The sequence below is a fragment of the Aricia agestis genome, chromosome 19, assembly GCF_905147365.1.
Source record: "Aricia agestis chromosome 19, ilAriAges1.1, whole genome shotgun sequence".
Lineage (NCBI taxonomy): Eukaryota > Metazoa > Arthropoda > Insecta > Lepidoptera > Lycaenidae > Aricia > Aricia agestis.
In genome coordinates this window covers 4,217,816-4,238,268 of record NC_056424.1, presented here as the reverse complement: position 1 = coordinate 4,238,268, position 20,453 = coordinate 4,217,816, and the positions used below count along the sequence as shown (strand labels likewise).

The window sequence follows — 20,453 nt, the reverse complement described above, 5'->3', positions numbered from 1 at the left end:
TAAGATTATTACAATGATAGAGAAACAGGAATTCTTTTGCACTTATCACAATAATCATAATATTATCAAATATATGTGACATATCCCAAAACCTGAGCAGTTTTATGGTACACTTTACGGAAAAACTATCAAGCCTATTGATTTGCGCTTTATCATAGTATTTTTTATTTATATGTAGATGTGTTATCATCAGTCAGTTAAGGTTTGGTTACTATTAAAATATAAATACTGCCTTAAAGATTAACGACGCGGGCCATCAAATAGCTTGGCTTTTAGCTAGTATAATTGTAGATTCATGCTTAAAAACTCATTCATGAATGTCTGAAATTCGGAATCCATTCCCGTGCTAACATGATTCCCAATGACCCCATAACGAAGATACATCAAGATCGGTCGAGTGGCCCTTGACTCAGGTTTGATTTACAACCGAGATCTACAGAGCAATAAAGATAGAAATGATTTATACAGGAAATTATTGGAGTATGAGAGTCCGTATACGTGATCTTACCGGAAAATTTTGCACTGGAATAGAAGAATTCACATACCTACGTATAATTCTAAATATTATGGTAAGATCTTTACTACTGAGACTTATTAGAGCAAAAAAGATAGCAATTATTTATACGTACAGCAAATTATTAGAGATTTTATTCTGCATAATATTATTTCAATTTCACATGCATTTAAAAGTTGACAAGCTTATGCTTCCTACTTCCTATCTTCTTCTGATTAATTTCTTTGCGGGACCTAAGACAGCTTTAGTTTACTTTAATATTGTACTGTAACTTTTTAATAAAATATATGTGAATAGTAGTGAATTTGCATTAAATAAAAAAATATGCTAATTCACTATTAAAGTGCTCCAAGGCTTTGAATGAACGTGGACGGGGCGCTGATGGTAAAGGAGAACTGTCAAAAATTACGTCTTTGTATGTTAGAAGCGTAAGTTCCTTTTCTCGCCACGTTTATTAAGGCCTTGTCGAGTTGTATATCATATTATACCGCAAATAACTATTGCCTTATCTTCATTGTAACGTTTTAAAAACATCTCTCTCCTCAACTTGATACTGTCTGACTCCAGCACATCGAAATACCAGCCAGCCCGACGTGGTGTTAGCGTCAAAGTAAATCTCAGGGATCAGAGAGAACTTCAAAGGTGAAAAACGACCCCGTATCACTGTTTGTCCGTCTGTCGGTCCCCGGGCGATATCAAGTTTCAAGAGTCGAGTTGCAAATCAAAAGATATATTAAACTTGAGCTCCGCGATTAAATTGACACTAAAATTAACGTTTATTCGCAAGAAGGGCGATTCTCTAAGATTTTTGGAATTAAATCTACTATGTAATGTAAATAAATATTTTCAGTTATTGTTTTAATCCAACATGAAAATGGTATAAAAATTCAGTTAAGATTAATTTTAAAGCTTTAAATGTTACACTATGTTGTTGCTTATTAATTGAAATAAACAGATGATTTATTTATTTATTATTAATGTATGTGACAATTAATGATTAATTCGTAATAGGTAAGAAAATAATTATTTTTGAATTATTTAAAAAATGAGTTATTTCTGAATAAACCATGGTGACTCAGGAAAAACAGCTGTTAGTAGTCTCATAAATACAATTTATACGTTCGATATATTGATGGAACGTGAAGAGAAAAAACTAGCAATTACAAAAATGATAATAAGGACAAGAAGGAGGAAACTATTGACTGTAGTCAAGGAAAAAACTGTGATGGACTGAAAAGCAATTACGTATCCAAAATTACTGTAGGAATAATGTCCCGAGTACAAGACATAGATATACATATATTATAGATACATAATATGATAGATCGAGAGATATATAAAAAAGAGTCATGATATTATATAGTATCGAGTAATACCGATTTTCTAAACAGCAGGAGGGCAGGATATAAATAACCAAGTCAGTTAGCCATCGGGGTAAGTAGAGCTTGAACAAGCTCCGTGACCCAGCGCGGACTGAGCGCAGAAAAGGTGTGCCTTTTGTACACCCCGATCAACGAATTTCCTATCTCGCCTTTTTAGGTTCTTTTTAGGTTATTTTGAATATACTAATATACTAATATACCGTGTGTCTCCTCCGCTTTTGGTATGAAAAAAGCGAATAATAGTGTTAAGTCAAACAACCAGTAATAGTCAAGGCTGGCAAGGGCTACTAAAAATTATATTTATAAGGAGATACTCAACTGATTATTATCACTAGCTCGCAACTTCGCTGTGTCGAAAGATCTTTGAAGTAAAATATCTTCATAATATTATATATTTCAACAAAATCAGTTCGGCAAACTGAAAGATACAACAGATGCGAATATTCAAACGCAAAACTCAAAAATTTTTAGGATCAAAAATATGGTCCTTTTTCATGAACTGTAATAACTAAACGTCAAAAAGAGCGTCCGTGGCCTAGTGGGTAGACCTTTGGTTCGCACTCTTAGAGGGTGCAGGTTCGGCCCGGGTTGAGGCGTATACTTATGAGACATTTTCTGATCTCAAGTACATAATACGGACGCTCATACGGTGAAGGAAAACATCGTAAGGAAACCCGTACAAGTTGGTCCCAGACGTATTGAATAGTTCTTTCCTCTGGACTAGGCTGACTATGATGCGAGAATGCCGTATGCGCTTGGGCAACCATACGGAAATTTAAAAATCTTGTCCCAGGCACTACAGTAATTGAGGAGTGGCTACTTCGCTCTGAAAAATACTGTTTAAATCATCCATAACGGATGTAATGGCCTAGTTTTAATAACTAAACGAATGAGTCGGACTTAGGGCTCCCTATAAAGTTAATATACCTATCGAAAATACCTATTCCGATAGGTATATTAACTTTATAGGGCCACGCAAAACTGCGGATTCACATCGCATCGTAATGTCATTTTTATTACGAACTTTGTCGCAGATATTTGCGATGCGATTTCGCAGTTATGTGCCCAAAATGAAGAGGCACTCACCAAGTTTGTTGTTATTGGCATGCTGGTGCTGATGATGGTGCTGCGGCTGCTGGATCTGCGGCATCAGCGCCGGGTGCGGCAGCTGCAGCAGCTTGGGCTCCAGCTTCGTGGCCGCGGCCACCGGGATCGGCCCCGCGTTCGTCATCGTCGTCATCGTTGCAGCGGGCATCATGAGAGTTGACATCGCTATCATATTATGCATAACCGCCGATATAATTATGCCGCCATCTTAGATTAGCCACAATAAACACCCGAATTTAAGTTGTCGATATTCACATAACTACACCAGATAAATTAATTTAAATAAATATACAGGTTCGATCTATTCTAATGTCGCCTGAAATTTAATGTTCGGATAAACATTTCATATGTCGAATAGAAACTAATTTAATCGATTCGTAAACATCCATTAGACAAATTTTATTGTGGTCACTGCGTTTTTGGATACTAGTTTTGAATAAGTCAGTAAACTTAGCTTTCTAAGTAAAAATTGGCTATACGATATTAATTTTATTGCGGTCCCTTATTACGGATTTTTTAAATATTTCGTTAGTGTCCCTAAAGAAATAAATTGGTTGCGATGCACGTTTTTATTTTCCTAGAATGATTCCACGAGTTATAAGATTCGTCCCTAAATATCCTAAAATATGAATCACTAGATTAATGTATTCCTTAAGAAAAGGTTGGTCTCTTATTTTGCACCCTAATTATATAAAAAGTTTGTACTTTGAATAATTATAATTTAAATTAACTAGAGTTTTCTGCCAACCGTACAATAAGCTAAACTATAAGCTAAGCTAAGATCCGGCAAGGCGTGTTAGTCCAGCTTAATTCAGAATCATTATCGGTGGAGAAACCGACACCTGATCTAAAAATACCACGTTGAAAACACTGATTGGACGCTTTTAAATGAAAACTTGTTTAATTTAAACTAAATTAACTAATTTACTTTAAATATTTTTAATGGTACATAAACGAATCACACTTATATTACGAAACGTGAAGCTTTCTGTCTGACTGTCAGTCTGTTACCTAGGTTTATGTGTTCATTTGTTTCGGTCATATTTTGACTATATTGCAAAAAGTCAAAATAGCGTTCTCACTAAATCACTATTATACAGATACCTAAGTTACGTATCTTCGAAAATAAAAATAAATATAAGAAGATTAAGGGCCTGTTTCTCCACTTCCTTATAAAGTGCCGGATAGGCTATCCACAACTTTATTGATAGATTCTCCATACTCTATCTGTCTAGTTAAGAGGTATGCCTATCCGGCACTTATCAGGAAGTGGTGAAACAGTACCTTAGACTTATCTAATGCAACCGATACTTTTTGATACTTCATAACCAATAGGACCATTCTACATAATATTCACCGTTTTTTCTCTTTTGTTATTTCATAACCATTCAACTAATTAGTGTTGAATCTTAACCCGCGTTTAATCAATAAATAGCTGAGATCTTAATCGCGTTTAGCAATAAACCCTCGTTATGTCGCGTGACGGTATACACCATTATACAGACTATTATACTTAACAATTTTCACTCCAGTTTTTCCCCTAATTAACATACGAATACTAAATCAACATTCAAGTTTCCCGCATATATTACTCTAGCAATTTATTTCTTGATAAACCGTTATTTATAGATTAAAATAATGAGATTAATGTTTTTTGCAAAGCAATGTCGGTGAAGTACGAAGATGCTTCTAGGCTGTTGTCAGAAACTACAGCTTAGCCAAATTCCATCAAAATCGGTCCAACAGTTTACGAGTAACCCGTGATAATGTGACCCGTGATTAAAAGAATCGGTTTTTTGAAGTGAAAACTTCTTTAGCGGCGTTGAGCACTTTTGTGGGATGGGTAAAAACTGTGAAACTCGCGTCAGATTCTCGTGCTGATCGAAAAACCGTAAGACGGTTGGAGAGTCGTATCATCGAAATCGATTAATCGAACAGTCGATTGTTTTTTTTCGATTGTCGATATTTTTTAATCGATTGTAAGGGTTTCGATTAATTAAAAAAATCGATTTTCATAAAAAATGGGTTAAAAATTTAATCGATTGTAAGGGTTTCGATTAAGTAATTCAAAAAATTTATTTTTAAAAATCGATTTTCATAAAAAATAGGTTAAAAATTTAATCGATTGTATGGGGTTTCGATTAATTAAAAAAATCGATTTTTAAAAAATAGATTTTCATAAAATGTGGGTTAAAAAAAATGCACAACGTTAACAATCAAGTTTTCACTTCTGCCGGCACTCCCGGAGTGCAACCCGTCTTTTTTTAAAATTAAATACTAGATGTGCCGGTGAACTTCTTGTCACTTATAAACCATCCCTGGATTTTCACGATTAATTTGAGACTTTTTTTTTATCGGCTCCTTATATGAGACCTCTCGTTCCCCCTTCAATAAAAAGGGACAACTGCTTGCATTTATTTACTTTTTACCTACCTTTTTACATTAATTTGAGACTTTATAGTGAGACTACCAAAATTACGAATTCATTTTTATTGGAACGAAGTTCCTTATCGCGCGTTCGGCGTAAATCGGAAGCATTCGGAAGGTTAGACAGAACGATATTTGACCTTGATTTGACCTCGACACTTTTTTATTAGTACCTGCATGTTGGGGGCAGAGGGCGTTGATAGTAAGTATTCCTGTACGTCAACTAGATGGTGTTTTTTTAATAAACAGCGACGCGTTGTTAGTATTGCTAGGCGTCAATAGATGGCGTTTTTTAAAATATTTTTTGAGTGTATATTATGTATTATATATACAGGTTTTTTGAACATAAGAAATAACTTCGTTCCATTCGGGTGTCCCTTGACACCTCTCAATTTATATATCTTTCAAAATTTTTATTATAGATACCTTCATTGGCATCTCCCTAAGCTATAGTGCGTCAAGAAAGTGAAGAATTTAAAAAGTGGCAACATTGCAGTGTCATCCTTTTTTTCTTAGATTGATTTGAAAGGGATGACACTACGATGTTGCCACTTTTTAATTTCTTCACTTTCTTGACGCACTGTATGTTCATATTATACGTAAACATAACTTAGGAAGAAAAAAAATATATAGTCGCAAATTAAAAAATAAATAACCACGAGACATAATTTCATACAAAATTCGACATTTTGTATGAAGTTTTTTGTCTCGACGCCTAGATAACACAATATTATTGTACAATATATTAATTTGTGTAAAGCTCGTACAAAGCCGGGTGCTAGTCACAAGTTAGATTGGTACAAAAATTCCAAAGGAATTCGAATTTAGAAAATAAAGAATTTGAATTCACAAAATTCTATTCAATCAAAACGCGCCACGCGGCGAATAAAAGTTCGTTTTCTCGGCGATAAACACTTAAAAGGAAATAAACATTCTATACACGATCAAAGGGGCTCAAAGCGTTGTAAAATATTAGATTTCATGCACAAATACATTTAATTAAAAGTACTTGTTTAAGAAACACTTTGTATGAAGGCAAAGTTACATAATGCCAGCGCTGGTATTTGAGTTTTATAGCTGTCATCAGCTATAAAACTCAAGTCCGCAACTCCTATGTGCCAAAATTCGTTTATCGCGCGGGAACCGTACATTTTTCGGGATAAAAAGTATCCTTTGTCCTTTTCCGGAACTTAAAGTATCTCCATACCACGGAAAAATCGGTTCAGCGGTTTGGGACAGACATGCTTTCGCATTGCTCTATGTAAGCCAGAATAATATTTTTTAAGTAAATTATATCGTAATGTTTAAAAAACATATTAGATTACTTTAACTTTTATTACATTCCTTTCTAATGTTCAATAATTGCAATTCATATTATCTATATAAATAAAAATGAATCCATATTATATCTCTTGGTTACGACATCGCGCGTAAACGGCTGAACCGATTTAACTAATTCCTTTTTTGATGTGTTTGTCATTATCAGGAGAAGGATCTTATGACGGAAAAAGTTTTAAAAATTGCGCGGAAAAATAAGAAAAATTAATAATTCTTAAACATTTCTTTGTTATTATCAAGCTGAAGGGTATAAAATGGCTTAATAGCAGCTATAATAATATGATTCAATCGCAGTGCGCGTATAACTGGACTCTGTGAATCTCTTTTACGTTTGTTTCCATATTATTTGATTGCGTCTTTTTAAAAGTTATAAAAAGTTTCGCCATTACTCGTGCTCATCTAAAGGAGATTGAATTGAAGAAATGCAACAGCCTTACAACATTGAAATACAAATTATATTTTTATTCGTGTTTCCTAACAGTAACATAAATAATAATAATATGTAGATCATATTGTTATGCTTTTAATAATGTACGGTATCTAATATCCTTATAAGATTTTATGATAAATATTTTCTTAAACTAGAACAGTTAACGAATCGTACCGTTGAACCGTACATTTTACCGCAATATCAAGTATGGTGTTTGCCTGTCCTTGTGGTCTTCTCCTTATTTGTGCCCTAAATTAATAAAAAAACTTAAAATAATAGTTACTTACTTAATTTAAAGTAGTCTTAAATTTTATCCTTTTTCACTAAATTCAAGGCAAGAGTTTCATTCCAGTAACTAGCATAATGTCCATCCGCTATAATCCAAGGATTCGGCAAGATTATATTAGGCTTCAAGGGCAAGGGCATATGTAAAAGGGTAGGGTAGGGTTTTTACTTGGCCATATCATGCCAAACTAAGTTAACCTAAAAGATCGCGGCGGGGTGCCAGTAAGTGCGTTTTTATGTTCTTGTAAAGATGTATAGTATTACTATTAGATATACAATAGTGTAGGCGAAGATCATGTAAGACCGATACTAATCTAAATACTAATCTATAATATATATATATATATAAAGCTTTTGAGTTTTTGAGTGACTGACTGACTGACTGACACAGTTGATAGTGATCTATCAACGCACAGCCCAAACCACTGGACGGATCGGGCTGAAATTTGCCATGCAGGTAGATGTTATGACGTAAGCATCCGCTAAGAAAGGATTTTGATAAATGCCACCCCCAAGGGGTTAAAATAGGGGATGAAAGTTTGTATATAATAATACTTCTTAATGCGAGCGAAGCCGCAGGCAAAAGCTCGTATTATTATAAATGCGAAAGTTTGTCCGTCTGTTTGCTACCTCTGAATCATACTACTTAACCCATTTTGTTGACTTTTGGTATAGGGATACTCTGAGATCCCAGAAAAATGTGCGGTAATTTTGAGGCAACTGTCGCTAGGTATACTTATATAGATGTAATATTATATGTGAATGTATATTTGTTGCTGTTGTTAGTTGTTATGAAAACTTCATGAAACTCTGAAAACATAATATACTTTTAGAGGTTTTAGAAGTAACACCATTTTATTTCTAAAACCTGTAAGGATATGTTTGCCTTGTATTATCGATTGCGAGTTTTTTTACGCGGGTTCTTCTTGTCGGGTTAGTTCCCGAACGGGTGGTAGGCACCAGTAGTATCAACGTTCTGAAAGTAAATCTATTCAGAACTAAAACAATTTTTATTTTATTTTTTTATAGAAACAAATTATTTTTGACAAAATTTGAAATACGAGAAACTACGATACCCGTGGAATTACTCTATTTTCACGAGCAGCGTTTGGTACGGCTGGTATTGTAAAGGAAATAATTCCTTTCTTAAAGTGGCGAGATGCAAGAAGCCATAAAAACTTTTCCGAATTTTAAGATTCTCGTCAGAATAGTTAAACGGAAGTATGAAAGTTCCACCGAGATAATTTATGAAATACCGCTTTACTGTAAGTAATATTCGGTTGTGATGGTTTTGGATGAAAATTGATGATGACTAGATGATGCCCGAAACTCCGTTGCGCAAAATTTTTGCGCGGGAACAGTACATTTTTCCAATTATAAATAGTATCATATTATGACCTTTCCCGGGACTGAAAGTATTTCTATCTAAAATTTTAGCATAATCGGTTTAGCGTTTCGGTCTTTAAGTAGTAACGGACAGACATTTACTTTTGGATATGTTTGGAAGGAAAAGTATTATAATATGTTATTTCTGATACATCCAAAAATATATTGTGTACCACGTTACAAGATCGGTTGAGTACTATTAACAAAATCGGTTCAGCGCGGCGGTTTCAGCCTAAGGGCCAACCCACACGCATAGCCCACACGTATGCACACCACGTCGCAACGACAAAATGCTGTCAAGCAGTGGTTACGTGTGAATGGTGTCGCTGAAGCTTTTTGTATTTGCTTTGTGGTACCCACAAAATGTCGACGTGGTTGCGTCGGTACCATCGGTCAAAATTTGGGGGGGAGGAGCGCGGGCGGTGTGCGCGCACTGTCATCGCATCGTCGTGGTTGCAACGTTGTGGTTGCGATGTGGTCGGCCACTAGTTCACTTGTGATTGGGATGTGGTCGGTATCACACAAGTGGTCGACAACGACTGCAAAATGTGATACGTGTGAATAGTCCAGTTAATTTACAATACGAAATATACGCCCGATCACGTGGCGTGGTTGTGGTTGTCGTTTGGTTGTGGTACGTGTGGGTTGGCCCTTAAGAGCTGGAAGAACAGACAGACAAACACATTTTAACATTTATAATATTAACGATGGTTTATTGACACTTATAAATCCACGCAATATTTTAAACTGTGTCGCATATTGATCGGTTAATCGTTGTGAAATGTGAATTTGGCAAACGAGCGCAAATGAGGCGATATCTCACCGCGTGCCGCCCGCCCAGCCGCCCAGGCCGGACTATGGGAGGGTCAGCACAAATATCAGCTTTACGAGTTTTAAAGATGAGGGGAATAAAATGTGTAAAGATATATATAGTCTGACTTGTTTTTAGTAAAGTCGCCACCCAACCATTTAATTTAACTCATCAATCCCCAAGCAGCACCCGGCTGTCGCATATCAATTGAAAATCTATTGTGTCTGCGATTCCCACGGTCGAGGTATTAAAGTTGAAGACATGTCGAGTTGGCCTTTAGTTGAGACAGTCAACGAGTCAGTTAGTTAGCCTTTAGTCATTAAATAAAATGGTTTCATGCAATTAATTCGCTAGTCATCACAGACCAAGTCCCGAAAGCTGGCAGTTGTAGCTATATCCTGGCACACTAACACCTGTGTCTATTACACTGACACTGATGGAGACGCTGTAGCAAGCTTCATAAAAAGAGCCACGGAGGTGTCAACCGAACGCATAAAAGACTACAACATAAAAATGGCTATAAAAGACAGGAACGGTAAAGTCCTAAGCCACATAGCGGGTAGATTCGACACTGAACGATATCTCTTTAACAGCCTAGAAACTCCACCCAGCTTGAGTGACCCCTCTACACCAAGCCAATGTCACAACATCTAAAGCCAAAGGGTGGGGCAGCATAAAATCTAAGGAAATAGGAAAATGTCGGATCTACTAGCCGCCACACTGACTGGGACCACACCGTTCAGAACATTAAATATTATTAGTAATTTATAAAACAATAAATATTTATTTATTATATGTATAAATTATAGTCTATTCTATTAAGTATATAATATATATACACATACATATAAAAAAAAATGTCCATGGCGTGATGGAATACAATTAATTATAATTTATAATATTAATTCAATTATCCTTGACAATGTCAATTCTTGAAAATGTCATTGACGACCTCTGTGGTTCAGTGGTGAGCGCGTTGGTAGCTCAAGCCGGGGGTCGCGGGTTCGAATCCTGCCGACGGAACAAAAAGTTTTCAATGTTCCCGGGTCTGGATGTGTATTAAATATGTGTATGATATAATAAAAATCTTAAATATATGTATAGTATAAAAGTATTAAATATATTTCCGTTGTCTGGTACCTGTAACACAAGTCCTTTAGGTACTTAGCACGGGGCCAGACTGACGTGGTGTGAAGCATCCATAGATATTATATTATTATTATCCTTGGTGCGAAAAATGTAAATAATAAAATAACAAAAAAAGGATATGGACGAACAGTCCATAGACGGCCCCAATTTTATAATAGTAAAAAAAAAATTCGCTAGTCATCTATATATTAATACGTGAGCCAAAAACTTTGTATCCCTTTTAACGAAAAATGGGGAAACGTAGTTGAATGAAATTTTGCGCAGTTATAGTTTATATGGTGAAGGAGTGCATCGAGCTAATATTATTTTTAAATTATGCTTTTATAATAAAATTTTTTAACAAATAAAACATTACACACACTACAACACACACACTAGGAAAAATGACAGATTTTTGAGTGGCAAGCCTATACATACGAATTCTGAAGTCGAGGAAAGTCTGTTGACAACGAGTTGACAAATTGAAAATGGATTATAGTTTTTTTTTATTGAATCTGAGATACTATTAGACAATGCTTAAACGGCCAGTCTGAGATCAGCTGAGTCCCAGAGACAAGAGTTGAAAAAATATTATAAAGTCAATATTTTTTTACAAAATATAGGTAGTAGTCCTAATGTCGTTGAAACTAAGGTCGAATTTCGACCATTGGGCGATCTCTAATTCAATCAAATAGCAAAAACCAGATGACTGCGACATATTATTAAAATAAGGATATTTAGATTTTTGGAAAATCCCGATTTAATTCTTTAAGACTTTATTTTTTACGGGTACATCTAGTATCATAATAAAATTATGAGAATCGCTTTCTGCATTTCATTTACATATCAAAGCCGCTAAAAATTAGCATCATCAAGTGACTGTCGAGATGGCCAATTCAGTATGTGAGACAGTAATACTTGATTATAAAAATGGGACTAAAAAGGTCAAAGGTAAGAAAAGTATTTAGAAATAATTTAATTCTTAAATTAACGCCAAAAGATCTATAAAGAAAAGGCAAGTTTATTCTAACTTAGAGCCGAAATAACTGATCCATAATAATAAATTCATATTATTTATTATTATTCAATAAGTCTGGTAACAGTTTTGAATATAATATCGAACTTTCTATTATTTTTCTTGACCCCTTTAGTATCCTCTTTATAAGTTACCTCAATAAAACTACCCACAGAGTCCCCCCAGACGTAAGTTCCAAAATTGATTTACAAGTATGTATAGTTGCTTAATTGGTTTAGGAAGTTCACGAAGTTTTAGTCAAATCAGCAACTCGTTTAATCAAATCAGAAACCATAACGTTTGATCTCGTAAAGTTTTAGTAATTTAATTACTTATTAAACGGTTATGGTTTTAGTGAGATTTGTACGTTTTTAATTTGTTTGAAATCTTATAACAAATTAAAAACGATCAACATGAAAGTCTGTCTGTCTGTTACATCTTCAGTCTTCACGGCCAAACCGCTAAGCCGATTTAGCTGAAATTATACGCCTATACAAGGAGTAACAAAACTAAGTGATAATGGGTGTGTATGTGTTCCTTGTAGAGAGTTCACTGTGAAAGTAGCAGCGCTGAAAGACCAAAAATTTTTTTCACTTTTGTATGGGGAAACTCGTGACGCTGGGGCGCTTGATACAAAAGTAAAAAAAAAATGTCTATCAGAGCTGCTACTTTTACAGTGAACTCTTTACAAGGAACACGTACACACCCTAAAGTATTATCACTTAGTTTTGTTACACCCTGTATAATAATATAATATAGAGATGCACTAAGTCCCGGCAAAGGACATGGGATACTTTTTATCCCGGAAAAATGTACGGTTCCCGCGATCAACGAATTTTGGCGCAACGGAGTTGCGGGCGTCATTAACTAACTATAAAATCAAATTTTTCAACATTTTAATAAAATAAGCGAAATTTGACACATATTTTGAAAATATAAACTCGAATTTTCCAAATGTGTTTTTAGTCGACGAAGCGGCGTAATTACTGTTGATTTTAAATTAATTTCGACTGTCAGTTATTTTGTAAAAAAACACCAGTTAGCTGTTAGTTTTAAATAATCACTAAGTGTAAAGTGATATTTTAGTCCATAATTGTTGTCACGGTGTGTCGGGGGACCGCCAACAGTGTATTTTGCATTTTGTATCGCCGTGTCACTGATTGTCTCGATTTGGTTCGCTGAAAACTGACCCTTAAACTATAATGTTATATGAAATCAAACATCTACATTAGCGGTCCCCCGACACACCTTGACTACAATTATGGACTAAAATATCACTTTACACTTAGGAATTATTTAAACTGAAAGTCAGTAAAATATAATATTATTACATTACTTTTTAAAGTTGTTTGGCGGGGTTTTTTTTTAAATTTCTTAATTTAATTTTATTTCATGCTTTTTAAACTTGTGTTGTTTATAGTACAGAATAATTCCTATCAACAGGATCATATTATATCCCAATGAATACCATCTAGGAATGTCCTTTTGGATGAGGCCGTCAATATGAGTCCAAACATGAAACTTCCACTTTGGGTTCATATGGAGCTCGGCTCCTGTAGAATCTGGTGATGCTGCAGCAGCAGCATGCAAAAATTTATTGGTTATCTACGTCTTACTAGTTGTCGCAATTAAAATGAGCCCAAACACGAAACCATTGCTCTAAGTTGGTGAGGTGTTGGGTATCCTATTGATTACCAGGTGATGCTACAGCACCAGGTCAACTTTCCATTAATGTGTAAACATTCGTAAATGTAACGAACTAGCATGCAATAAAGCCCACCAAACGACTGCAAGCTCCTAATCGGCCCTTCACGAACCAGATGAACCGCGATTTTCCAGCACGGAGCAGGCTGATGATGATGAACTATAGCTAAGAACACTCTCAAATAAGTCAGCTTTCAAACAAAAAAAACTAGATCAAAATCGGTCCACCCGTTTGGATGCTACGATGCCACAGACAGACAGACAGACAGACAGACAGACCGACAGACAGACACGTCAAACTTGTAACACCCCTCTTTTTTGTCGGGGGTTAAAAAGTTATCGTCGACGGAAATTTAAAAGCGTCTTCATATTATATTTCCATACATTTTACTTCCCTATATTAACCTTTTACCGCGGACGTCCACGATATTACCGCCACGTCCAAAATTATAAAAGCGCATAATGTCAGCTTTTTTAGAATTAAGCATGTACCAGATACCTATTTGTTAAAAATAACGAAATGACAGTAAAAACTGGTAAATAAAGTATTCTACGGAAACAACCAGTTAATCGAGAGTCTAAACTACCATCATACAAAATTTTATTCCAATCCGTTCAATAGTTTTGTGTGAAAAAGTTCACTGCAAACGCACACTCTCTTTTTACAGGGTGTAACATAACTAAGTGATAAAATAAATAAATATTATAAATACTATACATAATATGCACCTTGCATATTATGTGTCCCTTACATGAGTCGTCGACGAAATGTCCATGATGCTGACAGTGGTTGAGTAGCTTTAGTTAAGTATAGTTTGGTGAATCGTTATACTAATACTGAAAACTTAGAGTGATATACAGGACCGAGGACGTAACAAAACTTTAGGGTGTGTATGTGTCCCATCACATGAGTTCACTGTGAAAGTAGCAGCGCTGAAAGAGTAACTTTTATAACTCTTGTATTGGAAAATCTATGACGCTCGGGCGATTGCCCTTAGGTACATATCACAAAAAATGTCCCGTTTGCTCGTTTGCCCCCTTATCTCATAAAAAAAGTAGACTTAATAATAATAATACAATAATATATTTTATAAAAAACTTGCCGCGAAAACATATGAAACTTTTCTGCCAACTCTACAATTGGTGGGGCACATTAAAAAGCATATTTAAACGGAGTTACCCAAATACCCATATTAACTTAAATGACGCCATCTTTGTAAGGGTCGTTACACACTAGGCCGCACTGTCGCAGCGTATTAATTACATCTCATTTTAAACTTTCTCTACACGTATACACGATCTCTATATATAATTGTACATACAGTTTGTATATACATTGGGCCTTAAAACTTTTGCTAGAATAAAGAAAATATGGTGAGATTTTTCCGTGATTGAGTACCTTTAGTTAAGTCTCCTTTGAGAGGATCCCGCGTAATTTGTGGATGCCCCCTAAGCCGCGAATGAAAATTATTTTTTCGTTCTTTATTTTCGCGAAATATTTTTAAGCCACTGAATGGCCATGGCCACGAAGTAGGGTATCGGCGGTAGCGAATATTTTGTCATTTTACAATAATAATTATACTAATACATTCGATAATCAAAATACAACGCACTTTTAGTTATTTACCCTATTTATAGCTGTTTATAATATAAGGCAAATACTGATTTATACATATCAATGGCAAATTGACTTTGAATTGGTTTGAATCTGGCCCGAGCGTCATTGGCAAATATCGAAATAAATGTGATTCTTTTTACCGTAAATCAATGAGTTTCTAAAATACTAGAGTAGCAATGTCTTACAAAAGATTCTCAGAAATGCGTAACCACTTTTTTGTTCAAAAGACAATGTCAAGTCATTTATTCGTTATGTCATTATGTATGTGAGATATGCCTGCAGGCATCTTCGAAGTGGCAACGCGTTGCTACCGTAAACTTCCAATCTAGTTACGTTAGTAACATAGAATATCATTGGTAAATCAATGAGTTTCTAAAATACTTAGTAACATAGAATATCATTGCCGTAAATGGTCTAAATTATATTTATTTCAACAACTATCTAGATGACCGGGTTAACTTCGTATCACTTTTCTCCTAATATGAACCTTTCATAAACTTCCACGAATATTTCAAGACTTAAATTAACCAAATAGGTTCCGCCGTTCTAGAGTTTTAGCGAGACTAACTGATAAATACTTTAAAAAAAAATCTGCATTCTGTATTTTACTGCGACTTTTACAATGCAGCCGCACGATTTGTGGCCGTACATGCAAGAACCATTAGTCACAAGCTTCGAATTATGCCTTCCCATTGAATCGAATAATATTCCCCATCAAAGCCTATTCTCTTGCATAATAGAATCTTGTCTTACAAATAGATTCTATCGATATATCTTCTTGGATGAAGCACTAATAGAGTAAGAGCCAGCGACAGCCAGACTTCAGTCATTTTATAAAAGCTGAGAGTTTGCCTGTTTTAACGTTTATTGTAAAGGACGAGATTCCTACAGTTATCCTGAATATTATTTTATTAAAGTATGATAAAAAATTGAGCTCTACACTTTATTGGGAGTAAGTCTTCTGGACAAAAGGAACACAACATTGCGCTCAGAAACAAAAAACACGAACGTAAGAGTGAAGTCACCTACATAGAGGGAAGATATCCGGGAAAGAGACCACCTGGTAGACCAAGAAGAAAATGGATAGATGACATAAAGGAATGGACCCAGATGTAGCTACCTACAATTAAAGAAATTAGCGCAGGACCGGAAGAAATTCAACCTGCTGACCGCCGAACTTCGTTATGAAGAGGGGACTAAATGATGATGATGAAAAGTCAAGGCGGCTAAGTGAAAGTGGAATTGGGCTATAGTATGGTATGGTATATAGTATGCATCCCGACCGCTGGGCAAAGATATCGACAGAGTCATATCTACTAGTAGCTACCTAGGATAGCTAACAAAAATACTTTATTTAAGGTTAGGTAGACCTTCAGAACTGGATGCCTCCTAAAGTAACCGCGACCGAAACTCCATAGCTGCTGCTCGTTCTTACCTGATAAAAGGAAATAAAAAAGAAAGGTCATAAAAAGATAAACTTTCAGCTATTGTAAAATGACAAAAATCCGGTTGTCGCTGGCTCTTGGACCATACCGTGGGCCCTTACAAATCGTTTGTATCAATCATAGGCGGTTTACGATGATTTGATACGCTTACTTGGCGCTTTACTTTACTGAATATTTCATTGAATAACTCTGAATATTTAGTTTTCTTACATATTATGCACCTAAGCTGTGGATGTATTTGATATATTTACCACATATTTAGGGTTCCGTATTCAAACGATAAAAACTTTGATATAATAATTATTATGTTTACTACATATTTAGGGTTTCGTATTCAAACGGTAAAAACGAGACCCTATATTATTAGTGATACTTCTATTAGACTTCTCTAAAACTTACGTTTCAATCTCAATTCTTAAATCAATAAAGCTCACACAAATACTAATCACAAAGAAATCGCCAAGCTTTCGGAATCGAACCAACAAACATCTGTAAAAGTCGACAAGTTTTAAATTATTGTTTGTTTTTAATCAACTGGTCAAACAGGGCGTCACTACAAATAGACGAAGGCCTAATGAATTTTCCAGAGTACACAGGAGAGATGAACGATCATAATATTATATTAACACTAGTAGACCCGGTAAACGTTGTTTTGCCTAGTAAAATATTTCTAGTATCAATATTTTTCTAGATATAAATATATTCTTAGGCCTTACGAATGTACATAAAAAATTAATTTAAATCGGTTCGCGCACAAACACTGAAACGAGCATTTTCTAATATTAAATTAGACATTTGGCGGATGTGAAGATAGTTTGTATATAAATAGAGTAGAAAGAGAGTCTAGAAAGAAAAATAACTTAAAATGATGACTTTAACTATGAAGTTGTCTGTGTCTTTATAAGAATTCGGAGCAATTAACAGAATATGGTGCAAACATTTTGCACATCGCTCCTAGACTAGTAAGGACCGCTGGTGCCTAGTCTGCCAATTTTCACTATATCTTATTTTATTATTTAAACAAAAAACTTATTATCAAACAGATTTTTATGAGCTAAATAAAGGGCTATTTAAAGCGGCCTTTGGTTTTAAATTGAATAGCGTGTGATTGGAATAGCTTGGGTTTGCTTTCCAGCTTTGAAAGGAGCACGTTGGAGCTTAGATCTACGAAACGCTGACTACATACAACGTTTAGCAACACGAGATGGTCGATAAATCTAATGTACAGTCGTGGAAAATTATTATTTAGTCCTCCAAATTTAATTAGTGACTGTTTCGACATTAATGTTTGAACTTATAGTAACGCGCTGACCGCTAGCTGACAGTCAGTGCCGACCACCGATAAAGTGCTCCAAGGCTTTAAATGAACGTGGACGGGCGCTGCTGGCAAAGGAAAACTGTCAAAAACATGTCAAAAATGGCGTTTATGTCATGGAATCAATATTTACTACGTTGTACTTATTAATTCCATGGTTTTTGTATGATGGCAGCGTTAGTTCCTTTTGTCGCCACGTTCATACAAAGCCTTGTCGAGCTCTATGTATGAAATATGTTGTTAAAAATAATTCCTAGGCGAAAATTACATCTTAGACCCCTAGCGCCGACGTCCGACGACGCGTCTGTGGTCAGCGTTAGAATAAAAACAGTATAAGTGTTTGGTGCCAGTTCATAGCTTTCCCAAATTCTTTGCATCTGGCAGGTAATATGTAAACTCACTAGACTAATTGAATTTTATCAAAATGTAAGAGACCTTAGAATAGTGGGTCGTATTAGTATTTACTTATAATATGATAAAGTGGTAATTAATGTCGAGTCAACTAAACATTTCATAAGAATACAATTGTATAGTTCAAATGTCATCCAGGCAAGGAACGAAAATACAATGTAGCAAGTAAAATTAGGTTTATAATATATTAATTTACTCAACACAATATTTCCCCGGGCGTACACTGTAGTGTAATCAATACACATTAAGTACGCATTGACAGGCGTTATACGTCTTGATCACATTTTGTTTACAAGTCGTGAATAATGTAGGAGAGCCATTATAGTATGGTCACAGTATAGCAATATCCCTAGTCTCTAATATGTCATATTGCTATACTGTGGTATGGTTACTGTTATCATAGGAAGTCATAGTAATAAGTATTACCCAACTGAGACAAAGATGATTATGAATTATGATTCATTTTGTTAAAACCTACGAGTGTACGTGGGAGAGCCATGCTTCGGCATGAATGGGCCGGCTCGACCGGAGAAATACCACGTTCTCACAGAAAACCGGCGTGAAACAGCGCTTGCGCTGTGTTTCGCCGAGTGAGTGAGTTTACCGGAGGCCCAATCCCCTACCCTATTCCCTTCCCTACCCTCCCCTATTCGCTTCCCTACCCTCTCTTATTCCCTTCCCTTTCCTTCCTTACCCTCCCCTATTACCCTGTTCCCTCTTAAAAGGCCGGCAACGCACTTGCAGCTCTTCTGATGCTGCGAGTGTCCATGGGCGACGGAAGCTGCTTTCCATCAGGTGACCCGTTTGCTTGTTTCCCCCCTTTATTGTATTAAAAAAAAAACTAATAAGTTAAAACTACCTAATTATTTTGATAATTTTGAACGTTTGCGTATTTTAACGTAAAAGTTTTTAGAGTTTCTTTATTGGCTGTTACTTTTTCTAGTGCTCCGCGACACCAAGACAAGTAAAACCAAATTATATAAAAACCTAACCTAAATAATAAAAAAAAGTTTTATGTCTACTAGCTACATTAAGCTACTGAAGTGTCTCCTGACATACGAAGAGACAAAGCTGACGCGGTCAAAGTCTTAGGTAATGCTAGAATTAGACGCTAGACATCTAGGTATCCTAGTGTTTGCTTTGGCCTGAGTAATTGCTAGCTTATAGGTCTTAGTCCTAATGTATGAGACCTAGGTTCAGACTGGATGTGTAATCATTTAGATGATCTTTAGGATTTAGCGTATATTTTATAGAATTTTATATCAAGCTTTACTTAGGTATAACAATAATATAATAATCCAATATCCATATCCATACTTCCATCCATACTAATATTATAAATGCGAAAGTGTGTCTGTCTGTCTATCTGTTACCTCTTCACGCTCAAACCGCTGAATTTGACTTGAATATACCTTGAGTCCCGAGAAAGAAAGAGAAAGTTTTTATCCCGGAAAAATGTACAGTTCCCGCGCGATAAACGAATTTTGGCGAAGCGAAGTTGCCGGGCGTCATCTAGTAATATCTATGGACGCTTCACACCACGTCAGTCTGGCCCCGTGCTAAGTACCTAAAGGACTTGTGTTACGGGTACCAGACAACGGAAATATATTTAATACTTTTATACTATACATATTAAAAAGATTTTTATTATATGATACACATCCACGACGGAACTTTGAAAACTTTTTATCCCTCGGCGGATTCGAACCCGGCTTGAGCTACCGCCTACCAACAGCCCAACTGAGCCACAGAGGTCGTATCAAGCCTTAGTTTAGGAGGGAGGAGGCAGTAAGTAGAAAAGTTCACACCTGTATCCTTGTTCCCTTTAGCACTGTTTTGGCAATCTGAAACAAAATAAGAATAAAATTACAATTCATATTTAAGGCAATTTAAGTGCTTTGTAAGATAAGTACTTTTTAAAGTAAAAAGTATTAAATGGTGATTAATCGTCATAACAATACAATCTTGAAAATATTGCTTATTTGTAGTATTATCCGGTGTACAATGTTTAAAATAAGCACACAAAATTTCATGAAAATCCCTCTAAGCCCCAATTTCACCAAAGTATGTTAGTGTTAACAGCTTGTTAAAATGTCATGTCTTCTCTTTCATTCATAAGAAAAATAAAAAAGAGGTA

At 35.4% G+C, this 20,453-nt stretch overlaps 1 protein-coding gene across 2 annotated transcripts in view; it reads right to left on the bottom strand.

Moving 5' to 3' along the window:
* Positions 1-20,453, bottom strand: part of LOC121736504 (nucleolysin TIA-1) — a 163,180-nt gene that overhangs the window by 72,321 nt on the left and 70,406 nt on the right. Inside the window, exon 2 of one of the 2 annotated variants that reach the window (XM_042127733.1) lies at positions 2,983-3,319. In XM_042127733.1, coding sequence (XP_041983667.1) covers positions 2,983-3,184 — 202 coding nt within the window. In that variant the 5' untranslated portion in view covers positions 3,185-3,319. Of the gene's footprint in view, positions 1-2,982; positions 3,320-20,124; positions 20,157-20,453 lie in introns of those variants that run through there. The other variant, XM_042127734.1, reaches the window with a different exon arrangement.